This window comes from Myxocyprinus asiaticus, chromosome 10 (genome assembly GCF_019703515.2).
Source record: "Myxocyprinus asiaticus isolate MX2 ecotype Aquarium Trade chromosome 10, UBuf_Myxa_2, whole genome shotgun sequence".
NCBI lineage: Eukaryota > Metazoa > Chordata > Actinopteri > Cypriniformes > Catostomidae > Myxocyprinus > Myxocyprinus asiaticus.
The window spans coordinates 28,026,930-28,050,608 of NC_059353.1; the positions used below are offsets into that span (position 1 = coordinate 28,026,930).

The 23,679-nt window shown below is 37.8% G+C and overlaps 1 protein-coding gene across 1 annotated transcript; it reads right to left on the bottom strand.

Moving 5' to 3' along the window:
- Positions 1-322: 322 nt before the first annotated feature.
- Positions 323-22,947, bottom strand: LOC127447128 (general transcription factor IIE subunit 1-like). The gene is made up of 5 exons (XM_051708736.1): positions 22,843-22,947; positions 21,402-22,020; positions 3,578-3,779; positions 2,131-2,369; positions 323-1,882 (listed from the first exon to the last, which is right to left on the bottom strand). The coding sequence occupies exons 2-5, from the start codon at positions 21,847-21,849 to the stop codon at positions 1,422-1,424; spliced, it is 1,350 nt and encodes a 449-aa protein (XP_051564696.1). The 5' UTR covers positions 21,850-22,020; positions 22,843-22,947; the 3' UTR covers positions 323-1,421.
- Between the last annotated feature and the right edge of the window lie 732 nt (positions 22,948-23,679).

Genomic DNA, 23,679 nt, shown 5'->3' on the forward strand with positions numbered 1-23,679 from the left:
TACCTCCATTTTTTCTTTATCCAAAAAAAAAAAAAAAAAAAAAAAAAAAAAAAAAAGAAGAAATAAAGCTAAACACAAAATGACAGAAATCCTATACTTCCAGTGATTGTCAGTTCCACAAAGAACCACTTTTTACCAACCTTTTGACATGTACACTACTCCAACCGACAGAGACCCATACTTGACTCCATGCAGGGCTGCAGCTGTAATGTGAAGTGACACAATCACTGCAGGATTTTTTTCTCTGGCTGTGCGTCAGCACACCACAGTGACACACAACCATCATCTCATCCACAGCTGCACCAACAAAATCACTAGAGACTCTCTCTTTCAAATGTAATTTTATCATGACACATAAGAGGTCATTTCAAACTAATACAGTCATTGCAAAACCAATCTAAATTGTTAACCATTCCGGACAAAATATACTGAGTGAAATGTAAAATAAAAGCAGGATTCTTGTTGATGGAATACATCTACAGTATTTCTTGACAAGCAGTTTTATCTAGATTAGATACAAGGGAATTGTTGAAAAAAGTTTTCACTGAGGTTGTTGCTCTCTTTCTATCACACGCATACACTCATGAATAAGGAGATTAAAGACTTTTTTTTTTTATTGCTGTAAAAATTCTAACAAAACTGAAAAACAGAGAAGAAATTGATTATCTTTGCTGTGAAAGGAAAGCAATCACACTCTAAACAAACATCTCTCATCATAACTATACATTTAATATCAATTCATGATAGTCATCCACAGGAAGATAATTTTTCTTCCCTTTCTAACTGCAAGTCTTGCTAAATACTGTTGAGAAGTGGAGACCTTGAAAAAGACAGAAGCTAGGAGATGTGGATAAGTCTCTAGCTTAGAGCAAAAAAAACACACAAAAAAAACAAAAAAACAAAAAACACAAGAGAGCCAAAGTGAGTGTCACTTTACAAGAAAGAAACGCTTTCTCCATCATTCAATTGCCAATCACGTCTGAAAGCCTCAGGAGTTTTCTTTTGAGTGAAACTGTCTCGGAGGTCATCGCAGCAACACTGTCATTGGCTTAGAAGTCTCTGAATGTGGTGAGACTGCTAAACAAAAGCCCATAAAAAGGAAAGGTAGTGGTGTGAGCATGTCTGCCAATGTGTAAGATACTATTGTTTACAACTATGAGATACTTCGCTCCATTGGCACCAGAGTATGTATATTCTGTTTGTGAATATGGCAAAAGGTCTTGTCACAGATGGGTGAGAGAGGAGAAGATTCAACGCTATAACACTACATTCCTCAGCTCTGGCATGACGCACAACACTGTATGAGATAAAGTGTGCAAAGGAGACTCATCAGAACTGCATCCTGTGAAAAACTGTTTATGGGGAGATACAGAAAGAAAGAAACAGTGTGATGCAGACAGTTGATCTGTCAAGTGATCTACTCAGAAGTACATGTCCTGGAAGAGGTTCTGGCCCATCTCAATGTATGCCTCTTTCTCTTGAGCGCTCATCTGTTCCACTAGCTCAGGTCTCTGGCTTACTTCCCTGTAAGAGAAAGGTCTTCCCCCAACCATAACTACAGGGTCATCCCCAACCTCCTCAAACTCATCATCATCATCTTCCTCCTCCACTTCTGCTTGCCTGCCTGGCCGCAGGGCCGTGGCATTGTGCACTGAGTGGGCTGGCGCCCGGGGTGGAGAGTCCTCTTCCGATTCGCTGGTATCGCTGTCAGAGTCACTTGCGTTAGCTACAGGAATGGTTGGTTTGGAGACGACGGCGCCTCTTGGTCCGGCTCCACTCCTCTTCTCGTGAATGAGGAGAGCCAACATCACCTCCTCATTCTCATCCTGTGCGGCTCCTCGTCCAGCCATGCTGTCCTGGGTTACTATGGCGTCTTCGCCAGCTGGTGTGGAAAAATTAAAGATAAAAAAGCACATCAGGACAAATACTTGCTAAAATATAAAAATAGGTCATCAGATGTTGTCTTGTTTTATAGGGCCCTTAATCTTTGTCTGCTTTTCCACCATCGGGCTGAATGGTTCTCATTTCAGAACTGTGCCGTTCCGTACCAATCCGGACTCGTTGGTACGGTTATGGTTTCTTATAAAAAACAGCTTTCTCATAAGATACAATATAGGTGTTTTGACTCACCCTGCTTCAGAGCATCTGCCTCACTGTATGCCCCCTGCACAGTGCTTTCCGTCAGCCATACGGGCCTCTCTTTGGGGGCTTTGCCCTCAGCTGTCTGGCCAAGCTGAGGCTCCTGGTCTTCCATGTTGATGACCACATTCTGTGTGTAAAGGTCATATGACGAGCCCTTGGTTTTCCACATTTCCCGACCAGGTGCCCCTGCAGCAACTCCTGCTGCTGCCTGGGCAGCCCGCTCTCGACTGTGGACAGCAGCAAAGGTGGATTTGAGTTACTGAAAGGGTCATTTCATTGACATTTACATAGAGTTCTGTTGACATGACATACCTGATTTCGATTGGGCATTCTTTGTGACTCCTTTAAAAGCTAGTATCTACTCTCAGTCAAAACAAATTATACAAGTCACTTGTAAAAATAAGAATCTTGCAGTGTAGGCAGTCCTTACTTTAATGGCGCTCCAAACCCATTTGACTTTCTTTCTTCCGTGAAACATAAAAGGAAGTCTTCACACTGCTTTTTTTCATATAATGAAAGTGAATAGTGACTGGGCTTTCAAGCTCCAAAAAGGACAAAAACTCCACCTTAAAGAAAAAGTAATCGGTACAACTCATGCACTAAATTCCAAGTATTCTGAAGCCATTCAAAGACTTTTAAAATGTGAAGATTTTAAAAATGTCTTTTGTATTCCATGGAAGAAAAAAGTCATATGGTTCTGGCATGACATTAAAGGGTTAGCTCCCCCAAAAATGAAAATTCTCATCATTTACTCACCCTAATGCCATCCCAGATGTGTATGACTTTCAGCGCCATCTATAGCGCCATCTAGCGCTCTACGCAAGTGATAGGAAGTGTATGTCAAGTGATGGGAAGTGTAATCGAGCTTGAAATCATGATCACGAAGGAGACCGCTGTCAAGATGTACAGTGAAAAAGGAGTTTTATTTTGGCCTGTTTTCACCCAAAACCAACTGGATCGCTTTGATTAAACCACTGGAGTCTTATGGATTACTTTTATGCTGACTTTATCTCCTTTTAGAAGATTTTGGAGTTCTGGTCACCATTCACTTGCACTGTATGGATCTACAGACCTGAGATATTCTTCTAAAAAATTTTGTTTGTGTTCAACAGAAGAAAGAAAGTCTTTCAAGAAGAAAGAGTAAATGGTGAGAGAACTTTCATTTTTGGGTGAACTATCCCTTTAACATTTCCTGAAACATAACTTACATTACTGTTATCAAGATAATTTGAACAAAACTCATCACTTGCTTTCCTGACTTGTGAAATCTAAACAAGAGTAACAATGCACAGCCTCTGTGTGCTTATGTATGTTAGGAAAAAATAATTATCGTCATCAACATTATAGGGAACAATGCTATACAATTCTGTTAACTCCAGCAGTGATAAAGGACACATAATGTAATAAGGAATTATGATGACTGGGAATGGCTGACCTTTGTTTTAGGGCTGGGATTTCTGATGGCTCAGGTTCCAGGAGGTCATGGGACAAGTTGATGTCCTCCGTCTCTCGTAGCAGTACGTAGATGGGCTCTATCTGCTCGTTGAAGCGTGCCACCAGAGTGCGGGCATCTTTCTTTGGCACGGCTGATTCGTCCTCCTCTACTTCTGTTTGACAGAAGGTACAGCGAAACGTCCCTGCGTTTGAGAGGAGAAGGTCTTCATAAATTCAAAATCCATTTATGTAAAAGGACACATTAACAGCATATAGACTAGAACAGAAATTTTATTGCCACACATTCAGGGCTGGTAGAATTTAATTCTGTGACTTTCACATGATGTTGTCATAGAATGGATCTGAGTCCCTTGGTTTCAACCGAGTTCAATGCCTCTGCACTATACACTGATCAGCCACAACATTAAAACCACCTGCCTAATAATGTGTAGGTCCCCCTCGTGCCGCCAAAACAGCACCAGCCCGCATCTCAGAATAGCATTCAGAGATGCTATTCTTCTCACCACAATTGTACAGAGCAGTTATCTGAGTTACTGTAGACTTTGTCAGTTCAAACCAGTCTGGCCATTCTCTGTTGACCTCTCTCATCAGCAAGGCATTTCCATCCACAGAACTGCCGCTCTCTGGATGTTTTTGGCACCATTCGGAGTAAATTCTAGAGACTGTTGTGTGTGAAAATCCCAGGAGATCAGCAGTTACATAAATACTCAAACCAGCCCATCTGGCACCAACAATCATGCCATGGTCCAAATCACTGAGATCAAATCCCCCCCCATTCTGATGGTTGATGTGAACATTAACTGAAGCTCCTGACCCATATCTGCATGATTTTATGCACTGCACTGCTGCCACATGATTGGCTGATTAGATAATCGCATCAATGGTTGTTGGTGCCAGACAGGCTGGTTTGAGTTTTTCTGTAACTGCTAATTTCCTGGGATTTTCACGCACAACAATCACTAGAATTTACTCAGAATGGTGCCAAAAACAAAAAACATCCAGTGAGTGGTAGTTCTGCGGACGGAAATGCCTTGTTGATGAGAGAGGTCAGCAGAGAATGGCCATTCTGGTTCGAACTGACAAAGTCTTCAGTAACTCAGATAACTGCTCTGTACAATTGTGGTGAGAATACTATCATCTCAGAATGCTATTCTGAGATGAGGGTTGGCGCTGTTTTGGCAGCACAAGGGAGACCTACACAATATTAGGCAGGTGGTTTTAATGTTGTGGCTGATCGGTGAATGTATGACATATCTATTTGTTGCTAGCAAAATTCTCTTTGAAAAAGAAATATAATGATGACCCAAAGGGTAACAGGGTGTGGTCCAATTACATTTACAACTCAATGCCATCTAGGGAAAGGGCCAAATTTACTGCTGACAATCTAATATTATTGGAACAGAAAGAGGAAGAACAATCACACAAGGACAAACAAACACACACATAGCTCCAGCATTCACTAGTGGTTCCTCTGCAAGAGATGCTAGTCTGGTTTGCCATCTGCTGCTGAAGATATTTACAGCCTTCTGATGAGAACACACACAGCAGGGCCTGGTGTATGTGTGTGTGGTGTGCGCTGGCTACTAGCTGAATATAGAATCCATGTATTTATTTTACAAATGTGTGCTCAATGAGAGCATTTAATGTGGTCAGTCACAGATTGTCCTGATATGGTTATGTAACAGTGTGTTCTTGAAACAGGGTTAGGGTTTGGGTGGGACATATTGAAAGTCTTGTACCTTTTTTTTTTTTATTGTAAATGGCTAACAGCCATCATAAACATGAACAGTGATTTGCTGCTTGCTAGTTAGTTGCAGGTGGTATAAGGGGAAAGGGCATACTCATTCTAGAGAGCATTTTATTGGACAAAATCTGTAGTGCAGCACAAGTCATCAATATTTTTGGTCTATTGTCCCAAAAGAGAAAGACTAAATTTTAAATGCATATTTGTAACAAAAGTGCATGTTGTTAGTGTTAAGAAGCACACTAGCATATAGATGGGCTCAAAGCTAACAGACATGGACTACAAGCCTCAAAACTCTCATTTTGACTACATGTTTTAGAATTAATGTTTTGACACCAGGAACACACACCAGCTTTGTTTTTACACTGAAATATTCCCATGTTGTACATACTGTAGCAAAATGGCCTATGAGTTAGTAGCCTTGAGGTGAATTAAACTAGTAAAAGATCCACTGCAGTTTCCATTTAAAAGCTTTGTTGGAAAGTTGACAACAAAATCTGTGAAAGCATTCCCTGAAGAACAATCACCTCCAGCTTGGCCCTTTTACTACAAATGTCTCCTCTGCCAATCCACAGATGGAGAGGTAAAAAGAAAACAATTTCACAAGCACAAAGACAGAAAGAGAAAGAGAGAGATTGTGTGTGTGTGTAAAATTAAAGGCATTAAGGTAAAGGAAAGATAAAGACAGATCTGCGCCGCATTTGATACAGCTCCAGAGGAAATATCGACAAGCTCCGAGCGCAGGGAACAATTTTACCACAACCTCTCAATTAGTCAGACTGTCTACCTATCCTCCCTCCCTCTCTTTCACAAAAAGACACAACACACACACACAACAGGAATGAAAAAGCACAAGCGAGGTAACAGGTTGCATTTTAAACGTCAGAAATAATGATGAAGTGAGATAAAGAGATGCATTTTCAAACACATGTAAACATCTTGTTGTGAAGGAGTAAGAGTAATAGGGAAACAAAAAATTACAATCCTTAAAAAAAAGACGTACTCAAAAGTGACCACTGGCATCTCTACATTAGGGGCAGGTGGGGCTGGGCCCCACCAGATGTAGTGCTGTTGTGCAAAATGCGTAGCATAATCATAAATTTATTTTAAGGAATAATATATTTTCTAGGGCTGCCCCTGACCAAAGATTTTCCTAGTCGACTAGTAGCCATTAGTTTAAGCCATTAGTCGACAAGTTGTCGCACGTTTATGATATTAATTTAATTACTTATATTTGGGGGGCATCAGAAAATGGTTTGAGTTCCAGGGCTGAGAAAGAATGTTATAGGTAACACTGCAAACACTGTTCTACATTACAGAGAAATACCAAACAGTAATAATGAGCCTTTAAAATATAAATTTTACAAGCGCGCGCACGCACGAAGCGAGCCGCTGCAACACCGGCAAAAGCGGTAATGATTCTGAATGTGTCGGACAAACCAGAAAGGAGACTGTCTGAAATTTTTTTCATTTACAGAGAGAAATGCACATTAGGGTTGTGCTGACAGACAATGATCTCGGGGATCGACGATGGTCAGAGTGATTGTCAATAGCTGATGCCTTTGACGATGTCAAGACGATATTTGGCTCGTTTTCCCATTAATGTATTCAATAATAATAATAATTATTATTATTATTATTAGGCTATTATTATTATCAAATTAATATTATTTTTAATATTATTAACCCCGTAGATACACAGACACGCACTTGAAGAAACACTTTATTTTATTATTAAAAACAGACAGAAAAGCCATCTATGTGCATGTATGACACACTGTTTGTACGGAGGCATGTAAAAGGTTCTCACTCTTTCTTTGTTACTGTCTTCTGATTTTTTTGTTTTTTGTTTTTTGTTTTTTTGTAAGAACAGTATCGTCTGAGTGCTGCAAATGACCTCAGACATCTCAGGTGTTTTGAGTTCAGTTCACTTTATTTCCACAGAGCAGTTCATTGTGACCACAACTCTGCAGCCTATACATCTGTGATTAAAACATAAAATAATACAAAAACACATTCGCCTCGAACTATGATTTATATTTCAGTGATTATTATCATCATTATAATATTATGTTTACATTTATAATTGTTTTTATGTCTTCATTTGTGTAAGTAATTTTCCAACTGCATGTTTAGATGGATACTTACCTGACAGTAAATGGAAGGTTACATATATATATATATATATATATATATATATATATATATATATATATATATATATATATATATATATATATATTGCTGAGTGAATTTTTGTTTGCCCCCTGCCCTCCCTTCAAGAACTGTACACTGCCAGAGTGAGGAAAGGACCCCACTCACCCAGCCCACAACCTTTTTAAACTGTTGCCTTCTGACCGCTGCTACAGAGCACTGAGCACCAGAACCGTCAGGCACAAGAACTGTTTTTCTCCTCAGGCTATCAATCTCATGAACACTTAAAACGGCCCCATTGAGCAATAATTATGTGCCATACACAGCTTAGTCTATTTATATTTATCCAATATATCCTACCTCTTCTGCCATTACATTCCCTTGCACTATCTGTATATAACAGACTTGTATTTGTACATCCGTATATACACTAGTGACCAAAAGTTTGGAATAATGTACAGATTTGTGGTTTCAGAAGGAAACTGGTACTTTAATTCACCAAAGTGGCATTCAACTGATCACAAAGTATAGTCAGGACATCACTGATGTAAAAAAACAGCACCATCACTATTTGAAAAAAGTCATTTTTGATCAAATCTAGACAGGCCTCATTTCCAGCAGCCATCACTCCAGCACCATATCCTTGAGTAATCATGCTAAATTGCTAATTTGGTACTAGAAAATCACTTGCCATTATATCAAACACAGCTGAAAGCTATTTGGTTCATTAAATGAAGCTTAACATTGTCTTTGTGTTTGTTTTTGAGTTGCAACAGTATGCAATAGACTGGCATGTCTTAAGGTCAATATTAGGTCAAAAATGGCAAAAAAGAAACAGCTTTCTCTAGAAACTCGTCAGTCAATCATTGTTTTGAGGAATGAAGGCTATACAATGCTTGAAATTGCCAAAAACCTTAAGATTTCATTCAAAGGTGTACACTACAGTCTTCAAAGACAAAGGAACAATGGCTCTAACAAGGACAGAAAGAGATGTGGAAGGCCAGATGTACAACTAAACAAGAGGATAAGTACATCAGAGTCTCTAGTTTGAGAAATAGACACCTCATATGTCCTCAGCTGACAGCTTCATTGAATTCTACCCACACAACACCAGTTTCATGTACAACAGTAAAGAGAAGACTCAGTGGTGCAGGACTTATGGAAAGAATTACAAAGAAAAAGCCACTTTTGAAACAGAAAACAAAAAGAAAAGGTTAGAATGGGCAAAGAAACACAGATATTGGACAACAGATAATTGGAAAAGAGTGTTATGGATCTTAACCCCACTGAGCTTTTGTGGGATCAGCTAGACTGTAAGGTGCGTGAGAAGTGCCCGACAAGACAAGGAAGTGCTACAGGAAGTGTGGGGTGAAATGTCACCAGAGTATCTGGACAAACTGCCAGCTAGAATGCCAAAGATCTGCAAAGCTGTCATTGGTGCACGTGGAGGATTTTTTAATGAGAACTCTTTGAAGTAGTTTAAGAAACTCTGAACATCTTTTTTTCAAATTGTAACAGTCATTTTTCATGTTATTAATGTCCTGACTATACATTGTGATCAGTTGAATGCCACTTTGGTGAATAAAAGTACCAATTTCATAACCATAAGAGCAAAATCTGTCCATTATTTCAAACTTTTGGCTGTCAGTATATATATATATATATATATAATTTTTTTCTTATTGTGTATTTCTATATATACTTATATTTTCTATTCACTTTTTTATTTTTATTCTATTTTTTTTATTATCTCTGTCTTGTTGTTGTATTGTTTGTGCACTGTCACCAAGACAAATTCCTTGTATGTGTAAGCTTAATTGGCAATAAAGCTCATTCTGATTTAAACTTAAAAAACATTTCATGTTCTAAGGAAAACATTTTGGACAGCTACATGCTGGAGGGAGTAGGTGCTATTTTGGTTAGGTTTTCTAACATGAAAATTATTCCAAGGCACTTCTTTTAGTACAAAATGAAAAAGACTTTGTTGTTTGGTCACATTAAAACATACAAATTTTTAAAAACCATGATTGCACACTGAAATTACACACTTCAATGTTTCATGTCCATTTATTTATTTATTTGGTAAGTATTCTTGTATTAATATGGATATTGAGCGGTCAGTCAGTCTTTATTTACAAAATAAACACCAACAGAACTCCAGCACAAACCTAAAGTGTAAATCAGATGTACAGCGATTTCTTTGTTTTCACATAATAACAATTTCAATAATTTCATCTGGTACCAAAAATCATCCATGTGATTATCTAATCAGCTAATCGTGTGGCAGCAGTGCAGTGCATAAAATAATTCAGATACGGTTCAGGAGCTTCAGTTAATGTTCACATCAACCATCAGAATGGGGAAAAAATTTTATCTGGACCGTGGCATGATTGTTGGCACCAGATGGGCTGGTTTGAGTATTTCTGTAACTGCTGATCTCCTGGGATTTTCACACACAACAGTCTCTAGAATTTACTCCAAATGGTGCCAAAACAAAAAACATCCAGTGAGCGGCAGCTCTGCGGACAGAAATGCCTTGTTGATGAGAGAGGTCAGAGAATGTCCAGACTGGTTCGAACTGACAAGTCTACGGTAACTCAGATAACTGCTCTGTAAAATTGTGGTGAGAAGAATTGGTTGGCGCTGTTTTGGCGGCACGAGGGGGACATACACAATATTAGGCAGGTGGTTTTAATGTTGCGGCTGATTAATTGTTGGTGTACAATTATAGGTAATGGCTTCCAGCCAGCAGAATTCAGGAGAGATATCAAACCTATCAGAACCCATTGACAATTAGCAAAATGGCACATGAGCAAATACACACACAAACACTTTCGTATTTGTTTTCAGGCAAAGTGTGCATCAACCCTGCATGTACAGTACACACACATTGTCAAAGTGATCTAAAGGAACACGACGCAGAGCTGTTAGTGTGTAAGCATACATTAGGGCTTTCTGTTAGAGAAAAGTTCACTGGTGTCTTTGTGTCGAAAGTTTTTGTATTATCTATTAGATATGAATAGATCTGGTTTAAATTACATAGTACTCTCTCCAGTGATTCAGAGCTCTTTTGAAAGCAGGACGGCGCTTTGTTCGGTTCTCTAAGCCAAAGAACAAAAAGACTTTTGTGATGAGCCCTTAAAAAGATGAATCCAGCCTCATTTCAACATTTGAGGGAGGAGAAACTTTTTCATAAGGGGGTATAAGCAACTGTGACAAATGTGCTACATTGATTCTAATTACAGCGGTTTGCTCTGTTGTGTGTTTGTGCTAATGCAACAATTGTAACTACAAGAAAAATGCATTTAAACTATTTTTTTTCTTCAAAAGGAGGACTTTACAGAAATGTTCGGCATTAAAAACATTTAAGTTTAGCTCTATGGACAGCATCTGTTGATAACCACAGAAATACACAGTAATTTCAATTCTTTCCCAAGTTTGTGAAACAAAGTAAAATTGTACTGTAAAATTGTTTACAGTAATGCACTTACAATGGAAGTCTACTGAGCAAGGCATTCTGGAGGCATTCAAAGTGTAAATATGCAACATGTATTTTTGAGCCCTTATATTAGATCTTCTGTACAAAATGTGTGCTATTTGAGGAGTAACGCTGAATAAATCATTCTTTTAGTGGAGGGACTGCTGTTCTACATCTTAAACTTCTTCATCTGACCACAGAACCTGATTCCACTGAAAGTCCCAATAACATTATGGCAAACTGTAGGTGGCTTGAGTATGTTGTCTGATGAAAGTAAAGGCTTGTTTTGGCAAGTTGGTTATGTGGTTATGCAAGTGGCATCTGATCATAGTTTTAGAGGCTTTCTAACCCCAAGACCCAACTAATGTCTGTAAACCTCCAACTGTGATTCTCTGCGATTGTTTGGTCACTCAATCCATCCTCCTCACTGTGCATTGGGCCAATACAGACACACGTCCTCTTCCAGGCTGATCGTTAACTTTCCCATTTGATTTCTTATTATTAATCTGATAGTGGAAATTGGCATTTTCAACCACTGAACTACTTTCTTATAGCCATTTCCTGATTTGTGCAGCTCAACAACCTTTTGTCACACATGTTGAGATATAATATTTGTAGCCATATCATTCAGCCCTACTTTGTGGTATCCTTGCCAGTATCATGTGAAAGTTACAGAGACAATCACATTACAAAGTCATGACAAGAGTTGAAAGACTGGATATAACTTTGCAGATATACCTTTGCAGCAGTGTATTTTAAAGCTGAAGCATGTAACTTTTTCAGTGTTAAAATACTTTCTCCTATCTCAGCTTAATACACAGAGACAACTATAAATAAGACAATAATAGGCTATTTTTTTGTTGAAAACTGTAAACACTGTGTCTCTGTGGTGCTATAAAAATTACTCTGTTTGTTTTGAGAGACCCGTCCAGCTCAACACATCTACACTGACTCAACCAATGGCGCGAGTTGGGGCGGGACTATCTGTTTGATCAATCAGCAGCAGACGGGGGGCATATTTGGAAGGTTGTTTGAAAAAAATTTTGCAATTCCATTCGGTGGCACTAGTGCCGCAGAAATGACACACTTTAATGTTTATTCCGGTGCAATGACTTGCATCATAGACTTCCACTGTAAGCACATTACTGTAAGTACAACTTTTTATCTGTGTAAATTACAGCATGCCATGAGACTCAAAGATGCTTGGAACAAACTATCTGCCAACAACCATGAAAAACTATGCGCAAATGTACCTAGAAGAACTAGTGCTTATTTAAATACAAAGGGTGGTCACCCAAAATATTGATTTTGTTTTTTTATGTTTACTGCACAATATGTTAATTGATAAATGAAAACTATTCATGCCATTATTTTTTTAAAACATCCTCATTATGCAACATTCTTAACAACTACCAAAAACGTTTGCACAGTACTGCAATTTAAGAATCAGCCATTGCAAAACCCAAATTGTTTGACCTCTAATATGAATATTGCGGTTCCTCCATTCCCCTCAATGTCTATGGTTGTTACAGCCCTCGTATATGCACATGTGTGAAATATAAGGATGGGAGACAGAGATTACAGAATTAAGGCAGGAGGAAGATGTACCGATATAGGATCAGCGTCTGACTTATTGCCATTCATGGCTGACCCAGTTGGATTTCCTTATCTCCCCTAACACCTCAGCAATCAAAGAGATTTTCAAAAATCTTCTTTTTTTTTTTTCAAAGATGTGGGACCTGGATTTGCTTGACCAATCAGATCAATATCCTCTCCTGTTTAAAGATGCGACTTACCCACCCAAGCATAAAAGCGAACATGTATATGGGGGGAACAGGCAATCTCAAAACATCCATTTGAATATTTAAGTCTACCCTGAGGACAAACAACAACCTGTATCATAAAACCTTTGTTTATAAAATCCTTTTAGGTGTGTAGCTGCACAATCTTGAGTCAAATGTGAGGTTACATCAATAAGGATGCAATCAAAACAAGAGCTTTCACACAGATACTTTTCAAAAGGATTTAGAGACAGCTGCTATTTAATCGCAAATCTGAGCTCCTGTAATCTAGTCCAGGGTTGAACATGGAAATAAGCATGTGTATACAATCCCACAGTCTAAGCAGGGTTAGGTTCTTCATAGTGGCCATTCCACTTTTTCTGTTTCATCCTTGCCTGTCTGCTGGTCCCCCTGATGTGTTTCCTAGCAACAGCTTTGCCTCCCTGCCTGCCAGTTTGCTTCCAGCAGAGGTGAGGGTGAACACATGCCACGAAGGTCTTTACCTACCTCTCTCTTCCTTTATCACTCATCACTCACCTTTGGCACTGCTCTCAGCCCTCTATCACTCATACTCTCTTCCATTTCTGTTCTTTCCTCTCATTCGCCCACTGCTCTCTGAAAAACACCTGCTTCTGTACAGAGAATTTCCTCCTGTCTATCATGTACAAGTCAACTCTTCATATGCCCTCTGTCAAATGCTGCATCTATACAAATGTAGGTAGCAATCACAAATGAGCATGTAATAAATGATGAAAATTAAAAAGTCAGGGAGATAGATTCATGGTGGGAGAGACTTTCAAGGGGTCAAGGTTTGGCTGATTAGAATGGTCCAGATAGCCCCTGCTGGTATATACTGTAACTACACCATTCTGCCTGCAAAAACATCTTTCTCCATTAATGGCCATTCAAACCATCTATTCTGCTGAAATACATTTTTTTGAAAGCAACATATAAATCACAAATATTTTATTTTATTATATTTGTGACCAATTATATATATATATATATATATATATATATATATATATATATATTTTTTTTTTTTTTTTTTTTTAAGAGGATAGTTCAGCACAAAATGAAAATCCTGTCAACGTTTATTCACCCCAAAATTTTTTTGAAACTTATTAAGTCTTTCTATCTTCTATGAAACACAGATGTGATTGAGATGTGAGCCAGAATGTCATGCACTGACTAATTCAGCCTCAGTCACCATTCACTTCCATTGCATCTTTTTTCCAGACAATGAAAGTGAATGTTTACTGATGCTAACATTCTGCCTAACATCTCCTTTTGTGTTCCACACAAAATATTTGCAGGGGCATCTTTTTCCTTTGTAAGGGAAATTTTTTCTAACCTTATAAAATGACATCCTTTCAAATACTTAAATTTAATCAATGAATTCAATGCGAGTAATGAGATGTATTCTGTTACCAATTAAATGAAATACACATTAACTAATATTGGTAGGACTTGATGTTGGCATTGATTTCCAAATTTAATTTGATTCAATTCGATTCCAATTTTGATTCAATTAAATATAAATTTATGTGTGAATATTTAAGTTAATGTCATCAGGCATGTTTCAATAATTACATATCGCCTGATCTCAACACTGCACAATGGGTACTGTGACAGAAACACATTCTGGGTTACATTTTTTTCTCATTCACATATTTCTAAATAAATTGGCTATTAAGTTAACACAACCTACAAAACTATTAAAATGCAAAAAAACAGGAGGAGACAGCATTTCTCCACATTTGGAATGAGGATCTTATTAAATAAAACTGTTATCAAGTCCTTCATGCCAATTGAATAAATTCAATGCCCCAAAAAAAAAAAAAAAAAAAAAAAAAAACCTCAACACAGTGTTTAGTCAGAGATAATTCACAGTAAAACTGGACAATGTTCTGTATTAGTATTATTGTATTTGTAATCAAGTTTTATTTAACATTAGGGTTATTTAAAAAAAATCCAGATTAATTAATATATAATTATTATTATTAAGTAAATTGTAGCACTTAGTGACATTAAATGTAATGATTTCTCATACCCGATTAACTAATGCTGCCTTCATGTGCTATCGGAATTATCCTACTTCTGAAGTGGTAATTACGAGTATGTCGTGTTCACGTGCTTTGTTGTATAATACATATCACTCAGTTAGCTTGCTGACGATAATGGAATTTTGGTCAAATACAAGCTATGTTCATGGTGTAAAAATGTACAACATGCATAGAATGGTTGCTATAAATGAATATGACCAAAATGGTAAGCGCCAACAATTAGCTGCATTTAGAAAAATGAATAAAACCTGTCATTCAGTACAGAATCTGTTGAAAGTTTAGGACTCCTCCCATCTCGGAAATCCGGGTATCAAAATGATCTCTGAGTTTCCCAGTCGTAATTACGACTTGAGGGGTCATTCATGTGCAACTTCTGAGTGGGAAACTCGTATTTACGTTAATTTCGATAGCACGTGAAGGCAGCATTAATATATAACATCCATCCTTCCCGCACTTTTGGCCTCGAGCAGGTGAGGAGACCTTTCAGACAAATAGCAGCATAAGTGAAACGAGCCAATGAGCATGGAAGTATAGCACAGGACATGTTACTCACTAGGACAGTTTATTTTGAATGAGAGGAGCAAACCGTCAAAGAATTTAGCACGGGAGCACGACACTAGTAGTGCACAAATCAAGAAATTTGAGGCCGATACCGATCTCCCAATTTTTTTTTAAGTGCTCTTTGCCACACTTTTGCAAGTTATATTGTGCAGTTATATGTTTATGCCCCACACAGTAAAATTACGGCAACACTTTACAAAAAGGTTCCATTTGTTAACATTATTTAACAACATTACTGTAGTTAACATGAACTAATGAACTTAATGTTAGTTACAACATATACTAATGCATTTTTAAAATCAAAAGTTGTATTAGTTAATGCACATTAATGCACTATGAACTAACAATGAACAATTGTATTTTTATTAACTAACATTATTAGTAAATGCTGTAAAAATATATTGTTCATGATACCTAAAGCATTAATTAATGTTAAAGAAATGAAACCTTTTTATTAAGCGTTACCAAAATTACATTAATTGTGAATTGCTAACATTTATTTGTATTGAAAACAGTTATGAATAGTTCTGTTGTCTATATCAAAAGGTCATTGTGACATACTGGCAACCAAAAACCATGAGAGCATCACACACAGCAGAGATACGTTCAAAAGTAAGAAAAATATATCCATTACAAGCCCTAAAACTGCTCCAGTGAGAAATCATTAATGTGTACTCAGATTTGTATTTGCATGTTTATTTGTTGTATAAAAACGAATTAAACCTGTTAGCAGCGAGTCAGAATAGCTACCGTAATGACTGTAGAAAATGGGCAACAAAATATTCATACATGTGTAATTCTTACACATTTTTAAAAACAAAACGGCATATTCATGTAAATTACATCATATCTGAAAGTTTAAATTAGTGAATGTTTAGAATTGCCAACAACTCACCCTCCAAAGGCCACTCTGTCATGCAGAGAAAGCGCTCGTTCATTAGAGTAGCAGTGTACAGTATGTGTGATTCCCTGCACGATCGGCCGATCACACAGTACCGATGCGGAGCGAGAGAGCGGAGTGCCTGTCTTTCGATGGTGCGAGGATCTGCCACTAGACTCTGCACGACTAATGGCAGGCTAGAAATAATGCTCAGTGAAATTTCAAATAAAGATTGCAATGCATGATTTTGTAACTATATTAGTAAAAAAAAAAAAAATACATAAATGGAATTCCCTCATATTATGAATTTCGGGGGCATTTTTGCCCCGAGCCCGTTTATTTCTGACCCTGATACGATATAAGGGTGAGTAAATGATGACAGATTTCACATTTTTGGGTGAACTATCCCTTTAAGAATGCAAACACACACACACACACATACACCTAATGTGTTGTTAAGAAGTGTTTAGTGTTTCATGGTCTCTTCTCATTTATTTCCCATCTGATCAGAGTCTGAACCCAGACGCTGGTTAGATCAATTATTAGGGATGCACCAATATGAAAATTTGTGGCTGATACGATAATGATTTTAACAAAACTATGGCCCGATACAGATTTTAACAAAAACTATGGGCCAATATCGATATTTCGCCACTTACCTTATTTTGTCATCAGATCACTGTTTTTGAGGTACAAAAGCTTTTTTACTGTTCTAACAATAAATGATTTCCAATGTATCTAATTTCCAATATATTTAATTTTTGGTATTTCAGAAGTCAAAGTCTGCTGGTTTCAAAGCATTTTGGATGGTTTCCCTCATTATGTAACATATATGTAAGTAAGTGCCGCTTTCTCAATTTTCACGTCCATTTACTATGTTTTTTTCTGCATTAACGTGAGAACAAAATAATAAAAATTAAATAGTACATGTTCTGAGGAGTGCCAAACCTTCTACATATTGTGGCTATTATTATTTCTGAATTCAGTGTTTTTACAAGTGTTACTAATTAATTATAAATATACCATCGGTTTTTCATATCAGCATTTTCTTGCTTATTTCCAATATGTCGATGGTTTTAATTTGGTTAATAATTGGCCAATAAATATCTGCAGCAGATACATCGGTGCATCCCTATCAAATATAACTGACTCAATACTGCTGGAATGCATGTAGCAGGCTTTGGTTGTGCTGGGTTCAGTCCATAATAAAAGCTTAAACAGAGACAGCCAGCAGTGCGCTGAGCTTCACAAATACTCCATCTATGATATCATTATAACACAAGTCACATCAACAGCAGCACTTGTGTGTGTACTTCAAGTACATAAATCAGCACTGATGAAGTCAGAAGTGTAAAACAGTAAGCCAGAGAAACAGAAAGGCAACACAATGGTGTCTATGTGATGTGGTAATCCTTATAGCTGCCTCTATGAGCTAACATCCTGTTTATTTTTAAGCATAGGAAAATAAAATTAATTTCCTTTCCTGACAATGAATACTGTCTGAAAACTGAAGCATTTCAACATCAGCCTTTATGTGAGTTTGATCTACCTGCAATTCATCATGACATGCAGTTAAAAACTCATCCCATATCCATCCCAGATGCTGTGTACATTAACGTCTTCTAAATGCAGTGAAACTTTTAACCTCTGCTGCCATCATGTGTCAGTGTGCAGTCCTGCCACAGTGTGAATCAAGTGATGACTTTTTTGATGAAGGCCCCCCCCCTGGGGCCTATAAAATGAAAATGCCAAGACAGAAACTAATAATAAATGTGGTATTGTTATTATATTTCAAAAATAAGTGAAAAGACTAATAATATTGCATATTTTGTCCCACTGAAATGCTCATTCTACATTACAGCATTGATTTTGAGTTGGATGTAGATGTAAATTTACTGGTATCAACAAGAGTAAGGTTATATATAACATCTAAAATAAGTAAAAAGTTAACACCTAATTTACGTGACTATATTATCATACAATGATAATATAATTTTACTAACAATGTGACTGAGTTGGACCTCCTTTCATCAGGTTCATATTGATTCAAATTAGTCATCTCTTGGACTTCATGAACACTGAAACAAATATTTTAGCCTATTTTGTTTTTTTAGGATTTCTGCATTTCTATTTCATAAAAATAATAATAATAATAATAATAATTATATATATATATATATATATATATATATATATATATATATATATATATATATATATATTAGTGTATTTTGCATTTGCCCATTTGAAAATTTAAATGTATTTATTTTTTTTATAGTTTTAACAGTGGTATTTGTAACAAGACCATAGTAAGCACATGGAAGCATGTGTTTCTATATATCAAATTATGGCATTTTTGTAATTACAAACAGTAAACCTAATTTAAACACATGTAAAAACAATAAATACAAAATATAAACATTTAAAAGTTGTAACAAAATGTATTATATTCCCTCACCCCTCTAATGTAGCCCATGACTAATTTAATAGAGCTGAAGAAGTGATATGGTAATATGTATTATGAATCTATGTCTAAAGTATAGTTAGTGTTACTATAGTAAATTCAGGTCATGTAGAATTAGGTCATGCTGAATTAAAATGGTTTCCGTGTATCGCGCCGTGCTTCTCACTGATTCTCGCAGCGCTGCAATGATCAGTGTGCGCATTTAAGAGCTCGAGACCGGTCTGTGAGTAAAAACGCACCTGCTTTCTGCTCACGCTGCTCTGTCCATTGAGCCGTATCCACCTTTAGAGCCATACAGGTGCATTAGCAGAGGTTGTGACTTTGCCTGTCTATTTGACGCTGCTAAACCAGATACACTATATTGCCAAAAGTATTCGCTCACCCATCCAAATAATTGAATTCAGGTGTTCCAATCACTTCCATGGCCACAGGTGTATAAAATGAAGCACCTAGGCATGTAGACTGCTTCTACAAACATTTGTGAAAGAATGGGCCGCTCTCAGGAGCTCAGTGAATTCCAGCGTGGTACTGTGATAGGATGCCACCTGTGCAACAAGTCCAGTCGTGAAATTTCCTCATTACTAAATATTCCACAGTCAACTGTCAGTGGTATTATAACAAAGTGGAAGCGATTGGGAATGACAGCAACTCAGCCACGAAGTGGTAGGCCACGTAAAATGACAGAGCGGGGTCAGAGGATGCTGAGGCGCATAGTGCACAGAGGTCGCCAACTTTCTGCAGAGTCAATCGCTACAGACCTCCAAAGTTCATGTGGCCTTCAGATTAGCTAAAGAACAGTGCATAGAGAGCTTCATGGAATGGGTTTCCATGGCCGAGCAGCTGCATCCAAGCCATACATCACCAAGTGCAATGCAAAGCGTCGGATGCAGTGGTGTAAAGCACGCCGCCACTGGACTCTAGAGCAGTGGAGACGCGTTCTCTGGAGTGACGAATCAGGCTTCTCCATCTGGCAATCAGATGGATGAGTCTGGGTTTGGCGGTTGCCAGGAGAACGGTACTTGTCTGACTGCATTGTGCCAACTGTGAAGTTTGGTGGAAGGGGGATTATGGTGTGGGGTTGTTTTTCAGGAGCTGGGCTTGGCCCCTTAGTTCCAGTGAAAGGAACTCTGAATGCTTCAGCATACCAAGAGATTTTGGACAATTCCATGCTCCCAACTTTGTGGGAACAGTTTGGGGATGGCCCCTTCCTGTTCCAACATGACTGCGCACCAGTGCACAAAGCAAGGTCCATAAAGACATGGATGAGCGAGTTTGGTGTGGAAGAACTTGACTGGCCTGCACAGAGTCCTGACCTCAACCCGATAGAGCACCTTTGGGATGAATTAGAGCGAAGACTGCGAGCCAGGCCTTCTCGTCCAACATCAGTGTCTGACCTCACAAATGCGCTTCTGGAAGAATGGTCAAAAATTCCCATAAACACATTCCTAAACCTTGTGGAAAGCCTTCCCAGAAGAGTTGAAGCTGTTATAGCTGCAAAGGGTGGGCCGACGTCATATTAAACCCTAAGGATTAAGAATGGGATGTCACTTAAGTTCATATGCGTCTAAAGGCAGATGAGCGAATACTTTTGGCAATATAGTGTACTTCAGATGCGTTGCTAGAATTCAGAATCAGATGAACCGCGGTAAAAATGCATGCCAACCCGTATAATGGAGTCTAGAAACATTTGAATGCAAACAGGAACTTGACAATAGATTTGATTAACATGACTGATAAACGCCCCCCATTTGTAACCTAACGCCCCCCTCTCTACTAATTTGCTCTCAGTGCCCTCTGGCATCCTTTGAATGCCCCCGTTGAGAACCCCTGGTCTAAACTGAATCTAAAAAATGTAACTGAGCACTCAGAAATCAAATAAAATGCATTTTTAAAAGCATCTTGTTTGCATTCATAGTTTTTTGTTCAAATGAAGCAAAAACAGACCTGTACAGAAACATCTTTCCTAGTAAATATTTAATGTGGATAGTTTTGGATCTTCTTTATTAGTATGTTAAACAGAGATTACACAATTCCCAGAATTTGAGGCAAGCTAGGAAACAAGGCATTAGGATGGATTTTCCCCCTGGAGTGGAACTGAGCACTCTTCACTACATCAACACTTAAAAAGTACACTATTTTAGCTCATTATGACTCTAGCCAGAATTATTAATACACTTCTCAGTTGCAGGACGTTTTCTAATTTATTTTGACATCGTGATCATACAACAACAGTAACTTTGCCCCATTGTGTACTTTCCCCAACACAAAATGCCTGCACCAAAAAGCATTTTTGCCTCTAACAAATATCAGGAAAAATAAACATCAGAGAAAATGCATATTGATGTAGTAGTACCCTGGGGTTACGCCAAACAGAATTCAGCAATCTTATTGTTGAAAGACACCCATTTTGTTATGTGTCTTGACATTCTTTGCTACATGTCAAATAAAGCCTTTTCATTAAACATCCCTGAAAAGACAGCTTATCCTGCGCAGTAAGTGCTTAATAAGTTAATTAATATGTTTATATTATTAATATGTTTATTATTCCTGCTTATTAAGTGCTTATAACAACCAGGCACCAGTAAAACCAAAAATCAATACAATAATTAAACTCTCACCTATGTCTCACTGTCTCCCTACCTTGTTTTTAGTCTCCGCTCTTCCCCTCATACTCACCAGTCATGGGGTCAAACAGCTGGTTGGCCTCCAGGTCAGTGAATGTGTTCAGACAGCAGGGGCAGCGGAAGGAGGCTCTGTTAGTCGAGTCCCGTTCATCCGTCTCTATTCGCCTGCGCATGTGGTCCAGTTTGTACTTGACAACATTAACCAGCAGCCTGTAGTTAATGAAATAGTAATTGTGCCGTGTTGTCTTGCCATCAGGCGCAGTCTCCACCCGCATACGGCACTTGACAAACTTGTCGGCTTTGAGTGTGTTCAGCACTGAGCGCAGCTGCTTGCGGTCAAACTTGAGCAGCTCCAGCATGTCCTCTTCACGCACGCAGGGGTTCCGTATCAGCACATCCAGAGCGAGAGCATGCTCGATGCCATAGAAACCCCGCACAACCTGCTTGGCCAGCCGTTTCAGAGAGGCAGGGACCTCGGTGAGCAGCTCTGGTTCGGTCATGATGGAAGGGAGGGATGGAGAGAAAGAGAGAGCAAAAGCAGGAGAAGGTAGCTAAGGTGGAGGTGTGATGTAACAAAGTAGGATGTGTTCTTAGGAATAACTAGACTGGATTCTGGTGTGCAAGACAGGGATCAGGCGGGTGAATTTCAGATTTTATTTTAGGATGGAGTTCTGTGAAAAGTGGGAGAACAGAAAGAAATTTCAATTGCAAATTAGAGCATTGACTTCATGACTTCAGTGCTCATTTACTGTATAAATGTACATGCCAATCTAAACATTTCTGTTTGTTAGGGTTAGAGGGGTCAGCAGCAAAAAACTGGCATTCACAACATGGCAAGATTTACGGCTTTGGTCGGAAAGTCTTAACACATAAACCTGAGCAGAAGAACAAAATGCCTGTCCACTGCTAAAAAAAAAAAGGTCACACCAGCTGGTTTTCAGAACATAGTCAATGACTGTTGCTGGTCTGCCAGCTCTGACCATCTTGAACAATGTGATCTACCAGGTCCACCAGCTGATAGTCCAGACAGTCTAAAAAGAGGCTTGTTTTACTTTTGTTTCAGGCGGAAAACATTTTAACAGGCAGTAACAACTATAAATTTACCCTAAATCCTGCTTTATTCACATTCTATTCTAATGTGAGTTTGGGGATCGTTTTAACAGAATAAGCAGTCTTCAGTCACCCAGTATCAATCACTGTAGTTTAAACACTTTTGGAGATACTTCAACAGCAACAATGAAGAGGTACTTAGTATTGTTTATTGGTCGTAGAATCCAGCTACAAATGCATAATAATCTGAATGGATGAATTAAAAAACTATATTCTTTATATTATTTACATTTTGTGTTAAAAACACATTTATATGAACAATATCATTTATCTCTTTGGGGAGTTTAATATTAGACTATCCTGAGACATATCTACATCTACATATACCTCCAGGAAAATAAACATTATACAAAACTGAACGATAGAAACATAACTTCTCAAACCTTTAATTTTCCTCCTGTTTACATGAGGACAAGTTTCCTACTTCAGCAGCAAGCACGCTAACGCACAGCGGAAATGACGTAGATTACAGGATGTTTCTAAAAATTCTAAAAAAAATTCAAAAGGGTTAGAAAATTATTATTTAAATATGCAAATAAAGTGTCGCAAGATAAGCAATATTTTTTACAAAAAATATATATAAATATTTAGCTAAATCCAAATAATTAAATTATAGATATTATGTGTCAATAAAAAAATAAAACAACAATGTTTTAAAAGTTAATTTTGTTATTTCTTAGTGTCCGTGTTTAATATACCGACTACCGGGATCTAAAATATATACATTTGTAGTTTTACTGCGAAATTCCTTTGCAAGAATTCTTCTCTACATTTACTTCTGGAATGGAACACTTTTGTCATATAATAAAGTGCATCGGTCTAACTCACTTCCGGTTTCATGCTTCCTTGTTGTTTCTACGTGTGTTCAGAGAGATGCCAGTGATCATGACAAAGGCTTGTTTGGAAGGCTGCGTCCTCCGGAAGTCTCATATGTCGGCCGCATACGTCATCGAGGCTGTCTCGTTGAATATTTTTTTTTATTTATTTTTTTGTCTTTCTTTTTCTTATTTTTTTATCTATTGTCTATGCCTTTTATGTATATGCACTTAAATATACTTCTGTACAGTATCACTAACAAAGAACAATCAGCTCAAACCTTTAAACTTTAAAATGATCAAACATGACATTGAAAATGCTGTTAAACCACTAACAAAAAGTGTCAGTATGTTGTATCAAGTACCAAATGCCATTTTTTTTAAACATGAATGGTAATAACGGGT